A 24,562-nucleotide genomic window follows, 5' to 3' on the forward strand; every position below is an offset into this window, starting at 1 on the left:
GTTGTGCAGGAGAGTCCAGGGCTGGACAGAGTGGTGCTAGTGTTAGCTCTGTACAAAGCCTCTGGTTAACAGCCTACAAATAAGAAACTTAATCCTGGAACAAAGCAGAATAAAGATTTCTTGAGGTATGGTTTTTATCAATTATGCCAAACAAGGATGCAAAGCCCATGTGTGTTATCTGCAGGGAAGTACTGTGACATGAGAGAAGTTTCTGATTTTGATAGGGAAGTGTTGGGTGAAAAACCTCTTTTGCAGTTTAGACCCCAGATCAGTTATTAACTTGCAGCTGACTCCAAGTTAAAAGATTGCCACCCAGTGTTAAGCTGGAAGAACATACAACCATACAAAATAGGACAAGTTGCCCATTCTGCTCTGTCATTCAATAAGATCAAAGCTGATCTGATTAATTCAGAGTTCCACATATGCTGCTGCAGCTGACCTGTAATACAACATTAAAAACACGGCAAAAGCCCATGAGGCTGTCAGCATTCTGGAGTTGCATCTCCCATAAGTGTTCAGTGCTGAGTAAAACACTCATTCTGTTTCTATTGTCTGGGACAAAGGAACAGGCTGATGTCTGAACTTGATATGCGCATTGAGGGGCTGGTTTAGCACACTGGGCTAAATAGCTGGCTTTTAAAGCTGACCAAGGCAGGCCAGCAGCACGGTTCAATTCCCGTACCAGCCTCCCCGAACAGGTGCCGTAATGTGGCGACTAGGGGCTTTTCACAGTAACTTCATTGAAGCCTACTTGTGACAATAAGCGATTTTCATTTCATTTTTCTTTTCATTGCCCCCTCCTCCTTTGAACCCGATTCAAGAGTGATCGTGAGGACCAAGCAAGCTCCCCTTTCGCATTAAAGGCAAGTGAACGTGGTGTGGATCGCGAATGTTGGCCAACTGACAAAAGTGTGTCATGGGGAAAAAAAGTTTGGAAAATACTGACTTAAACTGAGAATGACTGCAGAATTCTGATGTTCCGAGGGATGTAGGTGTTCTAGTGCAGAAGTCACAAAAGGTTAGCATGTAATCAGGAATATGAATAGGGTGCTGTCCTTTATTATGAGGATGTTGTGCTTCAGTTATACAGAGCATTGGTGAGACCCCAGAGAATCATAGAACCATTATCGTGCAGAAGGAGGCGACTCAGCCCATCGAGTCTGCACTGACCCTCCGAAAGAACATTCTACCTAGGCCAACTCCCCAGCCCACTTTGCCTTATCCATGTAACCTAACACCGGGAAATTTAGCATGGCAAATTCACCAAACCTGCACATTTATGGACTGTGTGAGGAAACCGGAGCACCTGGAGGAAACCCATGCAGACATGGGGAGAACATGCAAACTCCACACAGTCACCAAGACTGGAATTGAACTAGGCTTGTTTCCACTGAAGTTTAGAAAATTGAGAAGTATGTAAGATCCTGAATGACTATGACGAGGTGGATGTGGAAAGGGTGTTTCTCCTTGTGGGTGAGCCCAGAACTAGGGGGCATGGTTTCAAATTAGGGGGGCAGCCAATAGAGATGGGGAGAATTGTTTTTTCTCTGAGGATTTTGGGATGATGGAACTCTGCCTCAAAAGAAGGCGATGGGAGCAAGGTAACTGAATATTTTTAAGGCAAAGGTGGATAGATTCTTGTTAGGCAAAGGAATCAAAGGTTGGGGGTAGATGGAAATGTTCTACCACCTTAACACTGGGTGGCTGCATCCAATTGAAAACTGTCCCAGCTTCTCAGCAGGAACTGACCTTAAAGCCTTTCCCCCCACAGTCACCGCAACTCGCTCGGTTGAAGATATTCTTCCTTAAATATCTCTCTCTCTCTCTCTCTCTCTCTCTCTCTCTCTCTCTCTCTCTCTCTCTCTCTCTCTCTTCCCCCCCCCCCACCGCCTTCATATCATATTCCATTGTCCTCAAACACATCTTTGAATTCAACTTTCCCAAATTCAAAAATCTTGCATGTTTTTGTATTTTGCCTCTCTTTTTGATCAATAACATTCAATATACCGTTGTCTTTTACCAATGAAACCTTGGATGTGAAGTTTCTTTATTACCACTGAAGTCCCTTTTGAAATTCAACAGCTTAAAAAAACAGGTTTCCCGTTTATCTCTCCATTTATCTCTCAATGCAACTTTTAGATCTAACAAACTCAAACTCACCATAACCTCTCATTACGAATACACCAAACTAACACTGTTAATCTTTCATCTTTTAGTCCTCACAGACAACCTGCCTCGGGTAACCATTCTCTCTATTAATTAACGACAGACACACAAACACACCTTTCTTTACCAACGCAGAATAGAAACATAGTCCCCAAAAATATGAAAATCTCTCCTAACTGGCACCGTAATTGGCACTGCTGCCTCATGGGGCTGAGGACCCGGGTTCGATCCCGGCCCCAGGTCACTGTCCATGTGAAGTTTGTACACTCTCCCATGTCTGCGTGGATTTTGCCCCCACAACCCAAAGATGTGCAGGGTAGGTGGATTGGCCACGCTAAATTGCCCCTTAATTGGAAAAAGAAAATATTGGGTAGACGTTGTGATCCAGAATGAAGCGCATGAGTTGCAGAATTGCTCAAGCCGTCAGGAGTCACGTCAATGCCAGATTCATCAGTCACATTCACAAGGCAGCACTGAACGTCATCCAAGCACAACGCAATGCCATCCGCGCTCTCAAGACCAACCACGGCATCGTCATCAAACCAGCAGACAAAGGAGGGGCCACTGTCATACTGAACAGAAGGAACTACTGCAAAGAAGTATACCAACAACTCAACAACCAAGAACACTACAGGCAGTTACCCGCAGATCCGACCAAGGAACACCCGCCAACGCAACAGACTGATCAAGACCTTGGAACTTATCGTACAAGGTACGCCCAGCTTCTGTCGTGACACGACGGACTTCCAACAGAAACTCTGCACCCATGGACCAGTTGAACCAGAAACATTGTTCGTCACAATGGAAGTCTCGGCACTCTACACCAGCATCCCCCATGACGATGGCATTGCTGTAACAGCCTCCGTACTCAACACCGACAACTGCCAATCTCCAGATGCAATTCTGCAACTCATCAGCTTCATTCTGGATCACAACATCTTCACCTTCGACAACAAGTTCTCCATCCAGATGCACGGAACAGCTATGGGGACCAAATTCGCACCCCAATACGCCAACGTCTTCATGCACAAGTTTGAACAAGACCTACTCACCGCACAGGACCGTCAACCGACGTTATACACCAGATACATTGATGACATTTTTTTCCTTTGGACTCACAACGAAGAATCACTGAAACGACTACACGATGACATCAATAAGTTCCATCCAACCATCAGACTCACCATGGACTACTCTCCAAAATCAGTTGCATTCTTGGACACACTCGTCTCCATCAAGGACGGTCACCTCAGCACTTCGCTTTACCGCAAACCCACGGATAACCTCACGATGCTCCACTTCTCCAGCTTCCACCCTAAACACATTAAAGAAGCCATCCCCTATGGACAAGCTCTCCGTATAAACGGGATCTGCTCCGACGAGGAGGAGCGTAACAGACATATACAGACGTTGAAAGATGCCGTCGTACGAACGGGATATGGCGCTCGACTCATCGATCGACAGTTCCAACGCGCCACAGCAAAAAACCGTACGGACCTCCTCAGAAGACAAACATGGGACAAAACCGACAGAATACCCTTCGTCGTCCAGTACTTTCCCGGATCGGAGAAACAACGACATCTTCTTCACAGCCTTCAACACGTCATCGATGAAGATTAACATCTTGCCAAGGTCATCCCCACACCCCCACTACTTGCCTTCAAACAACCGCGCAACCTCAAACAAACCATTGTTTGCAGCAAACTACCCAGCCTTCAGAACAGTGACCACGCCACCACACAACCCTGCCATGGCAATTTCTGCAAGACGTGCCAGATCATCGACATGGATACCACCATTACACGTGAGAACACCACCCACCAGGTACGCGATACATACTCGTGCGACTCGGCCAACGTTGTCTACCTCATCCGCTGCAGGAAAGGATGTCCCGAAGCGTGGTACATTGACGAGACCATGCAGACACTGCGACAACGAATGAACGGATATCGCGCGATAATCACCAGGCAGGAATGTTCCCTTCCAGTCGGGGAACACTTCAGCAGTCAAGGGCATTCAGCCTCTGATCTCCGGGTAAGCTTTCTCCAAGGCGGCCATCAGGACGCGCGGCACGCAGAATCGCCGAGCAGAAACTTATAGCCAAGTTCCGCACACATGAGTGCGGCCTCAACCGGGACCTGGGATTCATGTCGCATTACATTCATCCCCCACCATCTGGCCTGTGAAATCCTGCCAACTGTCCTGGCTTGACACACTTCACACCTCCTTAACCTGGGGTTATCCATCTCTGGATGTGTAAAGATTTAATCACCGACTAATGCTCGCATTCCAAGCATTGTCTGGCATCTTTGAATTTGTCTATATATATGTTTCTGGAACATACCTCTTCATTCACCTGAGGAAGGAGCAGCGCTCCGAAAGCTAGTGATTCGAAACAAACCTATTGGACTTTAACCTGGTGTTGTAAGACTTTTTACAACATTAAAACGGGAATTGGACTGAGTGCAGTGAAACTGAATTTATCATAAGCATGAGTTACATGTATGTTTGAACTGTCCTCCCATAGAATATCGAGTTACTTTAATTGTGAAGGAAGGACCCAAAATAATTTAACTGGTGAAACTTTGGTATATTTCTTGCGGGCATTTTAGTGTTTACTGTTTTAAAAAATAACTCTTGGCACTGTGAACTGTTTTATATCTGGTAAATGTGGTAACTTCACAACAAGTTTACAATGGGAACCAAACCGTGGTTTAATCATCGTCATTTGTAAAGATCACTGTGCAGCAGGTCAGGATAATTGAAGTGAGAGAGACAAAACAAGTAAACTGATATTACAAGGCGGTTGATTTAGCTGTTGAATGACTGGCAAGAGAATTGGGAGCAGCAGCAGTGATCGGGAAGATATTGGGAATACTTGGGAGAAGATAAATTGAGGACCTATCACTTACCTACAGAGTGATTGTGGTGCAGCAGAGCACTGGGGGTGTGGTGGAGTTTCAAGTGGGGAAAAAAAAAATCAAACACCGGGTTAGATTTAGATTTATTGATTGGCTGGTGAGTATTGCTGTTGTTTTCCCTTTATCCAAAATTTGGGAGTCAGTCTGAGCAGATGAGACATTTAAGAAGTTAAATATGTTAGCCTCCCTAGGTTTGAGTATGCCAACAGAAGGAAAGTAAGTAGCTGATAAGTCATCTCTTTTTAAAAAAAAAAAAAACTATTTTTAAATAGCAAGATTTATTAGCAGGGGAAAGATTATTATCGAATAGTTGGCGGAATGGCAGAGCTGCTCCGACCGCTAGAAGCATCCTATGCTAATTTGGAATGCCAGAATGCTTTCCATGTCCTGGATAACCATTTGTGAAAGCAGTGTTGTCAATTACAGCAGATCAAGCTCTGGGTTTGAGCGAGAACCGCAACTGGTGTCACTGTGGTGTGGTATGGTCAAAAGCTCTGTGGAAAGTATGTTTACAGATGCGGTCACCCTGCAGTTCAAGTGTAATGGGTGAGTGAGGGAATGGGTGGCCACCAGTCCATCAAGAAGAAACCCGCAAGTAGTGCAGGAGTCGGAGTATAATTCGCACTCCAAATAGTATTCAGTTTTGAATATTGATGAAAATGATAGTTCATTTGGGGAGTTAAGTCAGAGCCTGGTCCATGGCACGACTCATAGTTCAGCTGTATAAGGAGGTACAAAGAAGTCTAGATAAACAATAGGGATAAGTGATTTGATAGTTAGGGGTTTAGACAGGTGTTTCTGTGGTCAGAGACGTGAATCCACAATGGTATGTTGCCTCTCTGGTGCCAGGGTCAAGGAAGTCATTGAGCAGCTGCAAAGCATTCTGAACGGGGTGGGTGAACAGCCAGCAGTTGTGGTCCACATTGTTGCCAATGATATTGACAGAAAGAGGGATGTGGTCCTGCAGCCAGATTTAGAGAGCTAGGTAGGAAAATGGCAAGTAGGACCTCAAATATAGGATTCTCTGGATTACTCCAAATTTCACAGTAACTACAGAGATGAGGCAAAGCAGATGAATGCATGGCTGGAATGATGGTGCAGGAGGGAGGGCTTCAAATTTGTGGGACATTGGGACCAGCTCTGGGGGAAATGTGACCTGTCTTGGCTACACGAGTTGCCCTGAAACGGCACCAGGAGGTAATTTCAGAGAGCAAAACCGAGGTGCACAGAACGCTGGGAGAGACTGATGGCACGAGTTGCAACTGATGTATTAGGTGCATTCGATATTTTAAAGAAAAATTGGATCACCTTTTGCATCTGTTCATGTTCTGAACTCCCAGCTGAAAGATGGAGGAAGATGAATTGCTGATTTCATAGTATCCCCTCAAGTTCGTTAAATAAACTAAGGTCGTGTGGTTTTTGTTTTTGTAAAGTCACCTGTGCATTTTTAATTTTAATTTGAGTTTTTAATTTGAGTTACAATATCAGGTGATAAACGAGTAGTTAATGTATGCATATTTGATCAGCTGCACACTATTCTAGCAATGGGATGGATCTATTTAAAATAAATTAAAGCAAAATACTGTGCATGCTGAAAATCTGAAATAAAAACAAACCGCTGCAAATGCTTGGTACGCATGGCAGCATCTGTGGAGAGTGAAACAAGTTTTGAATCAGAAGAAGTCGTGTTTGACTCGATGTTAACGTGCTGTCACATCTGCTGAATGTTTCCAGCACTTTCCATTTAAAAAAAAGTGTTAATGCCTCTCTTAAGATAACAAACAGAGGAATAATGTATTGTTATTCAAGGACATTCTTATCTTGCAGTGACTGCAACTAATTATTAAGAAGTTAAATATTCTGCGTGCTTCCAGAAATCTGCTTTCAGGACACTGGAGCTTTAAAAGATGTTCCAACAGCTCATTTGTTATGTGTTTGGGAAAAATTCTTGTATGTAGAATTCTACTGCCTTCATAGGATTGAGGAATGGTAGATATGTTTGCAGTTTTGACTTGGCTCTGCAACTTTGGTCAACTTACTTCTGCAATTTAATGTTAACTTTTCAGTTTTAAAGCAACTTAAGCCAGCTTAAATGAAGGCATGCAATTTTGATCCATCTTATTCTCGTATAAATACAAACTTTATCTTGCCACTTTTTTTTTTTTTACAGAACAAGACTAATACTTTTTATTCTTATTTTTCAGAATAAAGGACATGCTTTGATCGGGAGGTGCTGTACTTGCTTTAAGCACTGTGAATATTGTAGTGCCTTATTCAACATGGGGTTTGGAAGTGACCTTCGGAATTCCCATGAGGCCTTGCTAAAACTGCAAGAATCTGAGCTTAAGGTCTTGGAGACATTGAAGAAGTTTATGTCTCTACGAGTTAAGAGTGACAAAGAATATGCATCCTTGCTACAGAATATTTGCCAGCAAGTGGAGAAGCATGAAACATCCTCCCCTGTGGATTCTGTTAGCAATGTTTCCAAGGTAAGTTAATAATTTTTTTCCCCCTTACTTCATCAGTGATTTAAATTCAGAATGCCTCTTTTGGCAAATAAATGTAATGACATAAGTAGACTGTGCATCACTGTCAGAACTGCTCCATTATTTTTATTTCTATGTAGAAATCATATTTCATAATGTAAGTGAAGATTGCAATTCTGACATTCTGGTTCAGAATTGCAAAGAATGAATCAAAATGCATTAATTTAATCAAGATTGTATGATGCTTGTGACGCAAATATTGTGTTCTGACTTGCTTACTGAGTTCTGGTCCTTTGTGACTCTTTTTTTAAATTTTGCTTTGCAGTCCTGGGCCTGTATGGTGCATCAGACAGAACAGTTGAGCAAGATAATGAAGACGCATGCAGAAGACTTAAATATAGGACCCCTGTACAGATTGACCATGATGATCAAAGATAAGCAGCAAGTCAAGAAAAGTTATCAAAGTATGCAACAACAGATGGAAGCTGAAATGTGCAAGGTAGTTCACACTTGATCTTCACATCTTGCCTTGCTTGGTGTTCTTGTATAACTGGGGCTCTCTCCAATTGCTTCCTCATCTTTCTTCTCCCCACAGGTCTGATCCACCAACTGGATTGACATCAACATGTTTGCCAATTTCGAATAACTGTTCTTTCTTCGCTATCTTGGATGTTCTTCTATTCCAACGACTTCCTTGGCCTTGAGGGCAACACGGTAGCATTGTGGATAGCACAATTGCTTCACGGCTCCAGGGTCCCAGGTTCGATTCCGACTTGGGTCACTGTCTGTGCGGATTTTGCACATCCTCCCTGTGTGTGCGTGGGTTTCCTCCGGGTGCTCCGGTTTCCTCCCACAGACCAAAGATGTGCAGGTTAGGTGGATTGGCCATGATAAATTGCCCTTAGTGTTGGGTGGGGTTACTGGGGTATGGGGATAGGGTGGAGATGTTGACCTTGGGTAGGGTGCTCTTTCCAAGAGCTGGTGCAGTCTCGATGGGCCGAATGGCCTCCTTCTGCACTGTAAATTCTATGTTATGTTAATCTATGTTGAGCCTGCTGACTGTAAGCTAGGGTATACGGTTAGCTACTGACAAATCTAACTTTCATCTCCTTGAGCTCTGTTGCTTTGATCCCATGATCAATTCCTTGAACTACTCCTATGATATAATCCTTCTCTCAACTAACCATTTCCTCTGACGCCTTTGACTGTATCCTCCATCCTCACCGGATGTGACAAGCCATGGACCATGTTGTGTTACAATGAGAGGGCATCTGCTCTCATTCTGCTTTCTCCAAGCTCCTTGTGCTTCCTATATCGATAGCCAGGTCTCTGACTTCAGGGGCTTTGGGTCCCTCCATGCCAATAGTATCCGTCTCAGGGCTACCAGGGAAGCAAAGGCCAGAACATCTGCCTCGTTCTCCTCCTGGATTCCCGGATCTTGCGACACCCCAAAAATTGCTACCTCTGGACCCAGCGCCACCCTTGTTTTTAAAACCTTGACGTCCGCAAACCCCTGCCAAAATCCCCGAAGCTATGGACATGTCCAAAACATGTGGACATGGTTCGCCGGTCCTCCCGCACATTTTGCGCACCTGTCCACCACCCCAAAGAATCTGCTCATCCAGGCCACTGTCATACGAACCCGGTGCACAACCTTAAATTGTATCAGGCTGAGCCTGACACATGTTGCAGATGTGTGGACTCTACTCAACGCGTCTGTCCATAAACCATCCTCTATCTCACCTCCCAGCTCCTCCTCCCACTTACGCTTCAGCTCCTCGGTCTGCGTCTCCTCCGACCCCATAAGCTCCTTATAGATGCCCGAGACGCTCCCCTTCCCTACCCACCCTCTGGAAATTACCCTGTCCTGAATCCCCCTCAATGGTAGGAGCTTGAAGGTTGCCACCTGTTTACGAAGGAAGTCCCGCACCTGCAAGTATCTGAATTCATTTCCCCTCGCCAGCCCAACCTTTTCCTCCAGCGCCCTCTTACTCTGAAAGCTCCCCTCTATGAACATATCCTCCATCCTCTCAATCCCCGCTCTCCGCCACACCCGGAACTCCCCATCCATACTCCCCGGGGAAACCGGTGGTTATCACAAATTGGGGCCAGACCGATGCTCCCACATGCCGCCTCCACTGGCCCCAAACTCTCAAGGCTGCCACCACCACGGGGCTGGTGGAGTACCGCGCCAGCGGGAGCGGCAGAGGTGCGGTTACCAACGCCCCAGACTGGTGCCCTTACAAGAAGCCGCCTCCATACGCACCCATGCCGACCCCTTCCCCACCACCCACTTCCTGATCATGGCTCTGTTAGCCGCCCAGTAATAATTGCTAAAATTTGGCAGCGCCAGCCCGCCCTCTCCCTGCTCCACTCAAACATTACCTACCTTACCCGCGGGGTCTTGCCTGCCCAGACGAAACCCGTGATCACCCCGTTGACCTACTTAAAAAAAGGACCAGGGAATAAAAATGGGGAGACATTGAATTACAAATAGGAACCTTGGGAGGACCGTAATTTTCACGGTTTGTACCCTCCCGGCCAGCGACAACGGGAGCGCGTGCAATCTCCTGAAATCGTCCTTCATTTGGTCCACTAGCCGGGCCAGATTCAATTTATGCAGCCGGTCCCATTCCCGCGCCACTTTGATGCCCAGGTACGTAAAACTACCCCCTACTGACCGAAACGGCAGCTCCCCCAATCGCCCCTCCTGTCCCCTCGCCTGAACCACAAACATCTCACTCTTATCCATGTTTAGCTTGTACCCCGAAAACCGGCCGAATTCCCCTAAAATCTTCATGATTTCCTCCATCCCCTCTACTGGGTCTAAAACAGACAGAAGCAGATCACCCGCATAGAGCGAAACCCTGTGCCGTGCCTCCCCCACACACACACACACAGCCCAGTCCCCTCCAGCCCCTTGAAACTCTCAGAGCGGTTGCCAACGGCTCTACAGCCAGCACAAACCACAGTGGGGAAAGGGGGCATCCCTGTCTCGTCCCCTGGTGCAGTCTAAAATAGTCCTGTTCCTCCGTACCCTTGCCTGATACAGTAACCTGACCCAGTCAATAAAGCACTGCCCAAATCCGAACCGTCCCAGTACCTCCCACAGATAGCCCCATTCTACCTGATCAAAAACCTTTTCTGCATCCATTGCGATCGCCACCTCCACCTCCCTACCTTCCGGGAGCATCATGATCACATTTAACAGCCTTCTTACATTGGCCACCAACTGCCTGCCCATAACAAATCCCGTCTGGTCCTCCCCAATAACTTCTGGAACACAGTCCTCAATCCTGGACGACAAGATTGTGGCCAGCAACTTGGCATCCACATTCAGCAGGGAGATCGGCCTGTAGGACCCACACAGCTCCGGGTTCTTGTCCCACTTAAGAATCAGCGAAATCATTGCCTGTGACATCGTCGGGGGCAGCACCCCTCTTTCCCTTGCCTCATTGAACATCCTCAACAACACTGGCCCCAGTATCCCCGAGAACTTGTTATAGAACTCCACTGGGTATCCGTCCGGACCTGGGGCCTTACCCGCCTGCATGGCCTTCAAGCCCTCCACTATCTCTTCCAGCCCAATTGGGGCCCCCAGCCCTTCTACCCGCCCTCCGTCCACCGTTGGAAAATTCAGCCCCTCCAAGAAGTGCCTCATCCCCTCTGGCCCCATAGGGGGTTCCGACCTGTGCAGCCTGTTATAGAAATCCCTAAACGCCTTATTCACCCCTCCCGAATCACCAACCAGGTTCCCCTTACAGTCCTTTACTTTCCCTATCTCCCAAGCTGCCTCCCTCTTCCTCAGCTGCTGTGCAAGCATTCTGCTGGCCTTCTCCCCATGTTCATCAATCGCTCCCCTCGCCTTTCTCAGCTGCTCCACTGCCCTCCCTGTGGTCAGCAAGCTAAACGCCGCCTGCAGCCTCCGCCGTTCCCTCAGGAGCCCTGCCTCTGGGGTCTCCGCATACCTCTTATCGATCTGTAATATCTCCTTTACCAGTCTGTACGCCTCTGCTCTGTCGGCCTTCTCCCTATGAGCCCGGATCGAGATCAGCTCCCCCCTGACCGCCGCCTTCAGTGCTTTCCAAACCACTGCTGCCGGAGTTTCCCCCGTGTCATTGACCTGCAGGTAGCTCTGAATACATTTCCTCAGCCACTCGCACACCCCTTCATCTGCCAAAAGTCCCACATCCAACCTCCAGTGCGGGCGTTGATTACTGTCTTTCCTAACCTGCAGGTGAACCCAGTGCGGTGCATGGTCTGAGATTGTGATTGCAGAATATCCCGTGTCCACTACCCCAGCCAGGAAGACCCTGCTCACAATAAAGAAATAATTCTGGGAGTACACTTTATGCATGTGTGAGTAGAAGGAGAACTCCTTCGCCCTCGGCTGCCCAAACCTCCATGGATCCAACCCCCCCCCCCCCCCCCCCCCGGCTCCATGAACCCTCTTAATTCCTTTGCCCATTGCCTGTTTTCGAGCTTGACCGATCTAAGCCAGGGTGCATAACTGTATTAAAGTCACCTCCCATGACCAACCTGTGCGAGTCCAGGTCCAGTATCTTTCCCAGCATCCTCTTTAAAAACTCCATCATCCCAATTTGGCACGTATACATTCACTAACACCATTTGCACCCCCTCCAGTTTCCCACTGACAATATACCAACCTCCCACGTCCGAGGCTATTCTACCTGCCTCAAACACCACCCGCTTATTGATCAGGATTGCGACCCCTTTAGTCTTTGAATCTAATCCCGAATGAAACACCTGGCTCACCCAGCCTTTCCTCAGTCTAACCTGGTCCATTACCTTAAGGTGCGTCTCCCCAAACATCACCACGTCCGTCTACAATCCCCTAAGATGCGCGAACACGCGTGTCCTTTTGACTGGCCCATTTAACCCTCTAACATTCCAGGTGATTAGCCTAGTTGGGGGGCTCATTGCCCCCCCCTCCACCGATCAGTCATCCCCTATTTTGGGCGTGCCACCAGCCTGTGATCCGCGCCTCCATCGGTCCATCCCCAGGCAGCCCCTGCCCCCGACTTCCTCTCTGTCCCTCAGCCCAAGTCCCTCCCTCACCAGCAGAACATTTCTTCCCCCCCCCCCCCCCCCTCTCCACGCTAGCAAAAGCACCCTGTAACCCAATCCCTTTCCTGAACCAAACATATGCACACCCAGCTAGCTTGGTGGCCCCCGGCACCAGATAGTCCCCCCCCCCCCCCCCCAGGTCATGGAAACAAACTCCAACATCAAACAATCCCCACACAATTGCCCAACCGAAAAACACCAAGATCAAAACAAGCACACCTCCATCCCCCAACAGTGCAAATGAAAACCTAAACTCACTCAGCTCCACTGCTGGTTCCAAGCAAAACGAGAAACCTTTTTACAAAAACAGCGAAACAAAACAGAAACACGAACGTTGCAGCCAAGTTCAAAAGTTCTCCGTCCTTTGTCAGCCCTTTCTTTCTTGCAAAGTCCAACGCATCCTCAGGCGACTCAAAGTAAAACTGCTGATCCTCATGTGTGACCCAGAGACGGGCTGGGTATAACAGTCCAAACTTCACCCTTTTCTTGAAAAGGATCGCCCTGATCTGATTGAAGCCTGCTCTCCTCCTGGCCACCTCCACGCTCTGGTCTTGGTAAACCGCAGGATGCTGTTGTCCCACTTACAGCTCCGTGTCTGCTTGGCCCACTGCAGAATACGCTCCTTATCCGAGAACCTGTGGAATCTCACCACCATGGCCCTCGGAGGATCTCCCATTCGCGGCTTCTTCGCAGGTGCTCTGTGAGCCGTATCCACCTCCAAGGGCCAGGAGAATGTCCCATCCCCCAGCAGCTTCTCAAACATGCCTGCGACGTATGCCCCAGTGTCTGTTCCTTCGGACCCCTCCGGGTGACCGACAATTCTTAGGTTCTGCCAGCGGGACCTATTCTCTCGGTCCTCCACCTTCTCCAGAAGCTTCTTTTGCTGGTCCCTCAGCATCCCCACCTCCAGCTCCAACGCGGTCTGCTGCTCTTCTTGTTCAGCAAACGCCTTCTCCACCTTCTGGCTCACCTAATCCTGGGCGTACAACCTGAGCTCCAGCCACTCAATCAACGCTTTTATCGGGTCCAAGCAGTCCTGTTTCTGCGTAGCAAAGCCCTCCTGGATGACTTGCATCAGCTGCTCCATAGACTGCTGGGTCGACAATCCAGAGGTTTGCCCCTCCGCCATGCTGTCCCCTGTTGCAACTACAGCCCATGTCTTTTCTGTCGTCTTATTTCTGCCCTTACAAACACTTCTCGTCCTTTTCTCCATGCACCGAAGTGGGAATCCAGTCGAGAATTGCCACTGACATCCGTTCTACAATCCAAGTCTGTTAAAAAATCGGGGGAAAAGGTCCAAAAGTCCGACCAGAGCGGGAGCCATCAAATGTGCGACTTACTCCTTTATAGCCGCCACCGGAAGTCTCCCTGACCCACAACTTTAAATAGATTGTGGTATGGGGAGCACACAGCCCACTCTACAGGTGTGGTACAGCAGAAATGGCAAAGTATTTTTTAAAGCAAAACAATGTTTCTTCTATGAACCCAAGTTAACCTTTTTAAAACATACAGTGAACATCCTAGCAACCATTAATTCAAATACAACCACCAAAGAATGCAACACTAAGTAATCCTTTAAGCTTTCCTTTTAACATCCATAAGACTTGAAACACCTTTTACCAGAAGCACATCAGGTTAAAGTCACTACTGTGATTAGTTTTAAATCACCAGGATCGATTTACAGTCTTTAGATTACAGAGAGAGACTCTAATAGGTTTTCTGGCTGTAACTGCAGCTATCTAGCTCTGAAAACGAAATTAAAAAACACCCTGCAGCAAACAGCCTAAAACAAAAGTAAAAAGCTGACAGACAGCCCAGCTCCACCCACACTCTGGCATCACTGATAAACACCCATTTCTTAAAGGTACATTTCTTAAACACCCATTTCTTAAAGGTACTCTCACATGACAATGTTCCCTCTTTCAGGCATCCTGTCTTATTCTCGTTTCTTCTGCTCCATTTGTCGATAGATTTAGCATGTCCGTGTAATCCCTTTTCATTCTTCCTCCTGATCATCTACTTTCCCTTTCAAGTAGAATGATATCGTGGCATGACTTGCCCAGCCCTCCAGATTGGTTACCATATCTTTTAAAATTCCCTTGGACTTCTGAGTGCCGACAACACCAAGATTATGCTGGTTAAAATTATCAGTGACCGTGAAACTGTGTGCATGATTTTTTGCCATTTCTGAAATATACAAACCTCATGAGTGCCTTTGGCAAAATTGACCAATTCATTTGTCGAGATCATAGAATTTACAGTGCAGAAGGAGGCCATTCGGCCCATCGAGTCTGCACCTGCCCTTGGAAAGAGCACCCTACTCAAACCCATGCCTCCACCCTATCCCCTAACTCAGTAACCCCACTTAACCTCCTTGGACACCTCAGGGCAATTTAGCACGACCAATCCACCTAACCCGTACATCTTGACTGTGGGAGGAAACCCACACAGACACTGGAAGAATGTGCAGACTCCGCAGACAGTGACCCAAGCCGGGAATCTAACCTGGGACCCTGGAGCAGTGAAGCAATTGTGCTAAACACTGTGCTACCTTGCTCCCATCATATATTCCCTCTTCGGTGCTTCTCCGTAGCTTTGCTTTCTTCTGAATTTACAATTCGTGAGATGGAATTGATGTTGAGGAAATGTGACTTCTTGTGGCAGGGGCAGCAGTCGTGGGGCTTTGCTCTTCACGGTGTTTTAAAAAAAATAAAAAATTTTATTAGGGTTTTCTCAAAATATCAACAACAGAATGATAAAGAAACCCAATAAAATTAAATACAGAACAAATTAAAACAACCCCCGTGCCCCTCCCCCCCTATACATAAATAATAAATTAACACCCCGAGTTTAACACAAAGCAAACAAAGGAAATATATACACTCCCTCAGATCCCCCAGGGCAAATAAACAAAAATAAAGTTGAACCCCCCCTCCCCAAATATTGCGAGCCCCCAGCCTGGTTAGACCCTGGATCCGACCACCCTCGACACCGTCCTTGCTTCGCCCTTCCAAAATTCCTCCAGCGCTGGGCATGCCCAGAACATATGGGTGTGATTTGCTGGGCTCCCTGAGCACATAACACACCTGTCCTCTGCCCCAAAGAACCGGCTCATCCTTGTCCCAGCCACGTGTGCCCTGTGCAGTACCTTAAACTGTATGAGGCTGAGCCTCGCACACGAAGAGGAAGAGTTCACCCTCCGTAGGGCATCCACCCACGTCCCTTCTTCGATCTCCTCTCCCAACTCCTCCTCCCACTTACCTTTCAACTCTGCAACCGAGGCCTCCTCCATCACCTGGTAAGTTTCCGAGATCTTCCCCACTCCAACCCACCCCCCTGAGAGCACCCTGTCCTGTACTGTGAGTGGCAGCAGCCGTGGGAATTTCACCACTTGCCACCTGGCAAACGCCCTTACCTGTAAATATCTGAAGGCGTTTTCCGGGGGGGGGAAGCCCATACTTCTCCAGTTCACCAAGGCTCGCGAACTTCCCGTCAACAAACAGGTCCCCCTCTTATCCCTGCCCTGTGCCACCTGAAAACCCTCCATCTATTTTCCCTGGGACAAATCGGTGGTTCCCCCGTATTGGGGTCCACACCGAGCCCCCCCCCCCCCCCGTGCCGCCTCCACTGCCCCCAGCTTTTGAGGGTAGCCGCCACCACCGGGCTCGTGGTATACCTCCTTGGAGGGAACGGCAGTGGCGTTGTTGCCAGCGCCTCCAGACCCGTACCCTCAAGTCGTTGTCTCCAACCTCTTTCATGCAGCCCCCTCTCCTTCCATCACCCACTTACGCACCATCGCGTCCCACCTCTTGAACTCCTCCTCCATTTGCTCCACTAGCCTTGTGAAATTGAGTCTATGTAGGGCCCCCCAGCTCCTGGCCACCTGAACCCCCAAGTACCTGAAGCTCCTCTCCGCCCTTTTTAGTGGGAGCTCGCCAGTCCCCCTCTCCTGGTCCTCTGGGTGAACCACGAACAACTCGCTCTTCCCCATGTTGAGCTTGTACCCTGAGAAATCCTCATTACCTCCGGCACTCCCCCCACTGGGTCCGCCACAAACAGCAGCAAGTCGTCCGCATAGAGCGACACCCTATGCTCCTCCCCGCCCCGCACCAGCCCCTTCCAGTTCCTCGACTCCCTCAGTGCCATAGCCAGGTGTTCAATCGCCAGTGCGAAGAGCAGGGGGGACAGGGGACACCCCTGCCTTGTCCCTCGATGCAACCGAAAGTGCTCCGACCTCCTCTTGTTCGTGGCCACACTCGCCATCGGGACCTCGTACAACAACCTAACCCACCTAACAAACCCCTCCCCAAACCCGAACCTCATCCTCCCACAGGTACCCCCACTCTACCCTATCGAAGGCCTTCTCAGCGTCCATCGTCACCACTATCTCCGCCTCCCCCTCCCTCGCCGGCATCATATTCACGTTCAGGAGCCTCCGCACATTCGTGTTCAACTGCCTCCCCTTCACGAATCCCGTCTGGTCTTCGTGGATCACCTGCGGCACACAATCCTCAATTCCCGTGGCTAATACCTTCGCCAGCACCTTGGCATCTACATTTAACAGCGAAATCAGCCTGTAAGACCCACACTGCAGGGGATCCTTGTCCCGCTTCAGGATCAAGGAGATCAGTGCCTGGGACATCGTCGGGGGCAAAGCACCCCCCCTCCCTTGCCTCATTGAAGGTCTCAACTGGCAATGGGCCCAACAGGTCCACATATTTCTTGTAGAATTCGACCGGGAAACCGTCCGGCCCCAGTGCCTTCCCCGCCTGCATGCTCCCTATCCCTTTGGCCAGCTCCTCCAGCCCAATCGGGGCCCCCAATCCCGCTACCAGTCCCTCCTCCACTTTCAGAAACCTCACTTGGTCCAGAAAGCGGCCCATCCCTCCCTCCTCCCGTGGGGGCTCAGACCGATACAATTCCTCATAAAAGTCCCTGAAGACCCCATTGATGTCAACCCCACTCCATACCACACTCCCTCCCCTATCCTTAACTCCCCCGATCTCCCTAGCTGCGTCCCGCTTCCGGAGCTGATGCGCCAGCATCCGACTTGTCTTTTCCCCATACTCATAAATCGACCCCTGGGCCTTCCTCCACTGCACCTCCGCCATCCTGCTGGTCAACAGGTTGAATTCGACCTGGAGGCTACGCCTCTTCCTCAACAGTCCCTCCTCCGGCACCTCCACATACTTCCTGTCTACCCTCACCATCTCCCCCACCAGCCTCTCCCTCTCCCTCTGCTCTCTCCTCTCCTTGTGGGGCCCTAATGGAAATCAGCTCTCCCCTAACCACCGCCTTCAGTGCCTCCCATACCATCCCCACTCGGACCTCCCAGTTATCATTGGCCTCCAGGTATCTCTCTATGCTTCCTCGGACCTGCTCACTCACCACCTCGTCCGCCAACAACCCCACCTCCAAGCGCCACAACGGGCGCTGATCCCTCTTCCCCAGCTCTAGGTCTACCCAATGCGGGGCGTGATCCGAAATGGCTATGGCCGAGTACTCGGTATCCTCTACTCTCGCTATCAGTGCCCTAATCATAATAAAGAAGTCGATCCGAGAGTAAGCCTTATGGACATGCGAGAAGAATTAAAATTCCCTAGCCCCCGGCCTTGCAAATCTTCAAGGGTCCACCCCTCCCATCTGGTCCATAAACCCCCTCAGCACCTTCGCCGCCGCCGGCTTCCTACCCGTCCTAGACCTGGAGCGATCCAGTGCCGGATCCAACACTGTGTTAAAGTGCCCCCCCATTATCAGGCCCCCCACTTCCAAGTCCGGCATCCGACCCAACATGCGCCGCATAAAACCCGCATCATCCCAGTTCGGGGCATACACATTGACCAGCACCACCCTCTCCCCTTGCAGCTTACCACTTACCATTACGTACCTGCCGCCATTGTCTGTCACAATGCTCGACGCCTCGAACGACACCCTCTTTCCCACCAAGATCGCCACCCGCCCCCCCCCCCCCCCCCCCCCCCGATTTTTGGCATCCAACCTTGAGTGAAACACCTGACCTACCCACCCCTTCCTCAATCTTACCTGGACTGCCACCTTCAGGTGTGTCTCCTGGAGCATGACCACATCCGCCTTCAGCCCCTTCAGGTGCGCGAACACCCGCGCCCGCTTGATCGGCCCGTTCAGTCCCCTTGCATTCCAGATTATCAGCCGGATCGGGGGGCCGCGGCCGCCACCCCCCCCCCCCCCCCCGGACAAGCCATGACCCCTCCTTGGTCAGCCACGTGCCCGCACCCCACACCCGGCCCGTTCCCCATGGTGGCAGACCCCTGTCCCAACCCCCTCTACTCGCTCCAGCTCCCCCTTGACCATAGCAGCAGCAACCCCCCCCCAAAAGCCAGGATCCCTCCTAGCTGCTTTACTCTCTCTCTCTTTTCCCCCCCCCCATTGCAGTCCCGCAAGTCAGCTGACTTCTGCTGACCCCGGCCACTCCCGCCTCTCCTTCGACTCCTCCCATTGTGGGACATATCCTCCTCCTCCATTACCCATCCACAGGCTCTCTGCCTCCCCCTTCCGTCCCAAGCGCGGGAAACAAACCTCGCTTCCCCGGCCCCGCCCACTCCAGCCTTCAGCGTGGAAAAAGCCCGCGCTTTTCACCTGCCCGGCCGCGCCACCTCTGTCGCTGTTCCTTTTACAGGCTCAGTCCCCTCACCCCCGACTCGGGCCTCCCCCTCCCCTGCGGGGGCCCATCCCCCCCCCCCCCTACTGGCCATCCGCCCCCCCCCTCCAAGAGCCCTCCTGACAGACCCAACCAAAACAGTGCCCAACCCACCCAAACCACCCTCATCGAACCAAACAGAAATAAGGGCAAAGAACCCCCCCTCAAACACCCCAACAACAATCCCCGACCAACAATCCACCGACCCTCAGTTTGTGTCCAGTTTCTCGGCCTGAACCAAGGCCCACGCCTCCTCTGGAGACTCAAAGTAAAGGTGCTGGTCCTTGTAGGTGACCCACAGTTGCGCCGGCTGCAGCATGCCAAACTTCACCCCCTTTCTGTGCAGCACCGCCTTCGCCCGATTGTACCCGGCCCTCTTCTTCGCCACCTCCGCACTCCAGTCCTGGTATATCCGAACCTCCGCGTTCTCCCACCTGCTGCTCCTCTCTTTCTTGGCCCACCTGAGCACGCACTCCCGATCAATAAACCGATGAAACCGCACCGCCCAGCTCCAGGGGCCCCTGGGAGGACCCCACTCCCATCAGCGAGTTTAGCATGGTGACCACATAGGCCCCCACGTCCGACCCCTCCAGCCCATCCGGGAGGCCCAGAATCCGCAAATTCTTCCGCCTCGACCGATTCTCCATCTCCTCGAACCGTTCCTGCCATTTCTTGTGGAGCGCCTCCACCTTTACCGCAAGGCCTCAGATCTCGTCCTCGTTGTCGGAGACCTTTTGTCGGACCTCGCGGATCGCCACCCCCTGGGCCGTCTGGGTCGCCAGTTTGTCTATAGAAGCCTTCATCGGCTCCAGCAGGTCCGCTTTAATCTCCGTGAAGCAGCGCTGGATAACCTCCTGCGCCCACTGCATCCACGCTGCCTGGTCCCCGCCTGCCGCCATTTTGCTCTTCTTCCCTCGCACCTTCTTTTGGTTCGCCACCACCTTTTTAGTCGCCCGCTCCTGGTCCAAGCCATACACCACCGGGGAACTATTGCAATCTCTTTCCCACACCGGGAAACGTCGGAAAAGTACCGTTGGGGGCCCTGAAAAGAGCCCAAAAGTCCGTTCTTAACAGGAGCTGCCGAATATGCGACTTAGCTCCGCATAGCCGCAACAGGAAGCCTCTTCAGTGTTTAACTGCTGGGAAAATGGGGCTTTGGCTTCAGAATGTTTAACTGCAGGGAATAATGTTTCATCAAGACAAAATATCAGATTAGCAGCCTGAAAACACATCTGTGCAGGAATCAGAGTGATGGAGAGCTAGAACTGGGTATTATCAGAATGTGTGTCATGTCGACTTAGAAAGGCCAAGGAACAGGTCCTGGGGCATGCAGTGTGAAATCAGTTTGGTAACAGTAAAACCAAGCGTGGGTAGTCCCATGGTGCTGGTCACTGATGGCAAGAGTATGGGCATTTTGAGCTTAAAGATGAGGAAGAGGTATGTAACACCATTGTCAGAGCTGAAGTAAGTTTCATTGACTTTGGTTTGTTGTGCAGGGATGGAAATCTGATTGGCGATTCTTAAACATGGAGTTGTGGAAAAGATGAGCAAGGTTTTGAGGTGACAACATGTTGAAAACATTTATGGAGAAAAGGGAGGTTCAAAATGAGGAGGGTAGTAGTTTGCAATATCAAGGGGTTCTAATGTAGTTTATTTGAGAACTGATGATTATATCCACAGTTTTGAAAGCCTGTGGGGCAGTACCACAGAAGAGGGAACCATTTAGGATGTTGGGATGGGGCGAAGGAGGGAATGAGGTTGGCCAGTCTTTCAGTGTGAACAGGGCCAAGGGAATAGGAGGTCAGTTTCAGAAATAAGGTGTGCTCAGAGACGCCATGAAGCAATATGAGAGAAACTGTAGAAAAAAACGGCTTTAGGGCTGGGACAGGATCGGGTCAATGGTGAGTTTTGAGAATTTTTACCGTTCCTGCACCATATACACACTGCGGCTTCTCCATGTTCCTCATTTACCTGCTTACTCGTGGCAAGGACAACTTCCACGTGGATACTGATATTGCCCATCACATATCTCAACCCTACCACTGCCGATGAGCAGTCTGACAACTTATTTGACATCCATCTTGGATGAGTTAGATTTTTTTCAAGTAAAACATTGTGAACGTGAGAGTCCTTGGCACTGATTCCATTTCCCCTTGACCATTGTCCGGAGTTGAATCAAACTGTGTACAACCTCAGCATTCCTTTCAAAGTCAAGCTGAGTATCTGACCTAAGTTATCCAATAAAGTTTATTTGAGAGAAGTGAACATGTTACATGCTGTTGCAAAATATCATTCTGTAAATTATTTACAATGAAACAAGCACTACATTTTCAAATTAGGTAGGGCTATTGATTTGTATAGAAATACTCGGCTGCCTATTGTGATGAACTTTGCTAAAATGTAAACTTACTGCAAGAATCAATGATCTGAGACCTGTAGACTTACTTACTGGTACTCTGAGTGACTCAGGAAGGGTGTGGTTTTACAAATTAACATTATGATTACCCAATGTGAAATCAATCTTGCATATTGCTGGGTTTTATGTCTAGCAAATGAATGATGCATATAGTAACGTCACATCAACCGGTGAGAAAGACGAAGAGTAGTTAGTGATAGTGACTTGGGGGCTGGGGGATAGCAGTAAGTTGATCTTGCAGTATTGGACGGAACAAGTGAATTTGGTATCATGTTAATATGAAGTGTACAGCTTAGTGGTTGTGTGAATTCCAAGTCACCCAGAGTTAACTTTGGCTCCAGCACCTGTGAAACAATCTTCTCAAGTTCCTTTGGGGTCCAGTTGATTTCTCTCTCTCTCTCTCTCTCTCTCTCTCTCTCTCTCTCTCTCTCTTTCTCCTCCCCCCCCCCCCCCCCCCACCACCACCACCACCACCACCCCCCCCATTCCACAAAGTCTTTTATTTAACATGCATTTAAAAAAAGTCTTATCCTTGGTCTTAAGATTGTCTACTCTAATGCTTCTTCTTGGGTTCATGGATGGGTCAAACTGTTATTCGGTCAATGTTCTTGTGTAACCAGCATGGAACTTCCAGAGCAGGTTACTGCAGAGTTGGTGTGTTTTGTGGCTTGTGAATAAGTCCTTTGTGTTTTGCTGATGTTTGGAAGGAAGCTATAGGAACATAGTAAATAGAGGCAAGAGAAGGCCATTCGACAACTCAAGCCTGCTCCATCAGTCAGTTAGATGATGGCTAATCTTCTACCTTGGCGTATCTTCTACCTTGGGGATACCTGCACTACCCCCATTGTCCTTGATGTCTTTACTATTTAGAAATCTATTGATATCTGTCTTGAAAATACTCACTGACAGAATCTCCACAGCTCTCTGTATTCCAAGGATTTGCCACCCTCTGAATGAAGAAATTCTCAGTCAGTCATAATGGGTCTATCCCTTATTCTGAGACTGTGTCCCTGGTTATAAGTAGTAATTGGGTGAGGTTTGATTTTGTTTGTGGAAAGGACATACCTGGGCAATAGCTTACATTACAGCTGAAAATAGTATCTATCTATCTCCCATTGAAAAAGCATGGCTCGAGTAGTTGGCTCCAGTGACCGGTTTTCAGTACTATAGCAGACTGGTATGTGTACTGAGCTAATTTTTAACTTGCAAGCAAATTTTCCGTGCTCTGCGCCATATAAATGTAAATTGTTGTTCCTCTGAGTCATAGAGTCACTTGAAGTCTATAACATGGTCACAAAAGGAGACCAGTGAGCCCATTGAGTCTATGCTGACCTGCTGTTGAGTAATCAAGTCAATTCTTGCTCTATACCTGCAGCCTTGTAAGTTTATTTCCCTCAAATGCCTTTATAATGCCTTTTTGAAATTGTTGATCGTCTTTGTTTCCACTATTGTCATAGGCAGCAAGTTCACATCATTTCCCCTTGACCTTGTATCCAAAGCTTTAAATTTGTTCATGAGTCCTTGTACCATCAGCTAATGGGAACAGCTTTTATTTGTCTGCCTTCTTTAAACCTGTTATAATCTTGTATGCCTCTTTCAGAGTCTCCGGATACTAGGCCATTTAGGACTGGGATGAGGAGAAACCACTTCACTCAGAGGATGGTGAACCATGGAATTCTCTGCCACAAGGCTATGGAGGCCAAGTCATTGAATATATTTAAGATGGCAATAGATTTCTAGACACTAAAGGCATCGGAGAGTATGGGGAGAGAGTGAGAGTATGGCATTGAGATAGAGGATCAGCCATGATATTGAATGGTGGAGCAGGCTCAAGGGACTGAATGGCCTACTCCTTCTACTTTCCATTATTATGTACATCTCCTCCTCAACCTCCTTTGCTGTAAGGAGACTAAGGTAATACTGCAGCCTAACCAGAGGTAATACTCCAGCTTAACCAGAGCTTTATGGAGGTTCAGTGTAACTTTCCAGTTGGATTCAGTGTCCCATATGGTTAGCTATTCTCTCAATATATTCTGCCACCTTTAAAGATCTCTGCACGTGCACCCCCTGGCACCTCTGCCTGCACACTTTGGAACTGGGCCATTAAGTAGACAAAGCCTCGCATTAAACCTTCTGCCAAAATACATGCCCTCGCACTTCTCCGTATTAAATTTCATCTGTGATTTGTCTGCCATTCAGTTAGGACAATAAAAGGTCAAATCGTTTTACCATCGATGGGTATTATCTTCACTGCTTGCTGCAACCTTGATTGTTGGCAAAATTTGAAACCTTACTTTGTATTCTCTTATGGGCCAGGGTTTAGAGGACCCCAAAGTGTATCATGAGTTCACCTGATCCACAGCTTTTAATAGATTGTGGTATGCGGAGCACACGGCCCACTCTACAGGTGTGGTACAGCAGAAATGGAAAAGTATTTTTTAAAGCAAAACAATGTTTATTCTATGAACCCAAGTTAACCTTTTTAAAACATACAGTGAACATCTTAGCAACGATCAATTCAAAGACAACCCCCAAAGAATGCAACACTAAGTAATCCTTAATAACTTCCCAAACAACATCCAGAAGACAAAATAAACACCTTTTCACAGAAGCACATTAGGTTTACATTCACTACTGAGAACATTTATGATTCTGAATTCACCAAATGATCAACAGATAGTCTTTTCATGGCAGAGAGATCAACAGTACACCTGCTCTGTCTGGCTTCAGCTCCAACACTGAAAACAAATCTGAACACACCTTGCAGCAAACAGCCAAAAACGAAAGTAAAAAGCTGACAGACAGCCCA

At 48.7% G+C, this 24,562-nt stretch overlaps 1 protein-coding gene across 3 annotated transcripts in view; it reads left to right on the top strand.

Moving 5' to 3' along the window:
* fer (fer (fps/fes related) tyrosine kinase) overlaps positions 1-24,562 on the top strand; it is a 414,420-nt gene that overhangs the window by 25,298 nt on the left and 364,560 nt on the right. For all 3 annotated transcript variants that reach the window (XM_072516399.1, XM_072516401.1, XM_072516400.1), the window contains exons 2-3: positions 7,292-7,576; positions 7,899-8,072. In XM_072516399.1, coding sequence (XP_072372500.1) covers positions 7,367-7,576; positions 7,899-8,072 — 384 coding nt within the window. In that variant the 5' untranslated portion in view covers positions 7,292-7,366. The remainder of the gene's footprint in view (positions 1-7,291; positions 7,577-7,898; positions 8,073-24,562) is intronic.

This window comes from Scyliorhinus torazame, chromosome 9, assembly GCF_047496885.1.
Source record: "Scyliorhinus torazame isolate Kashiwa2021f chromosome 9, sScyTor2.1, whole genome shotgun sequence".
NCBI classification, from domain to species: Eukaryota; Metazoa; Chordata; class Chondrichthyes; order Carcharhiniformes; family Scyliorhinidae; genus Scyliorhinus; species Scyliorhinus torazame.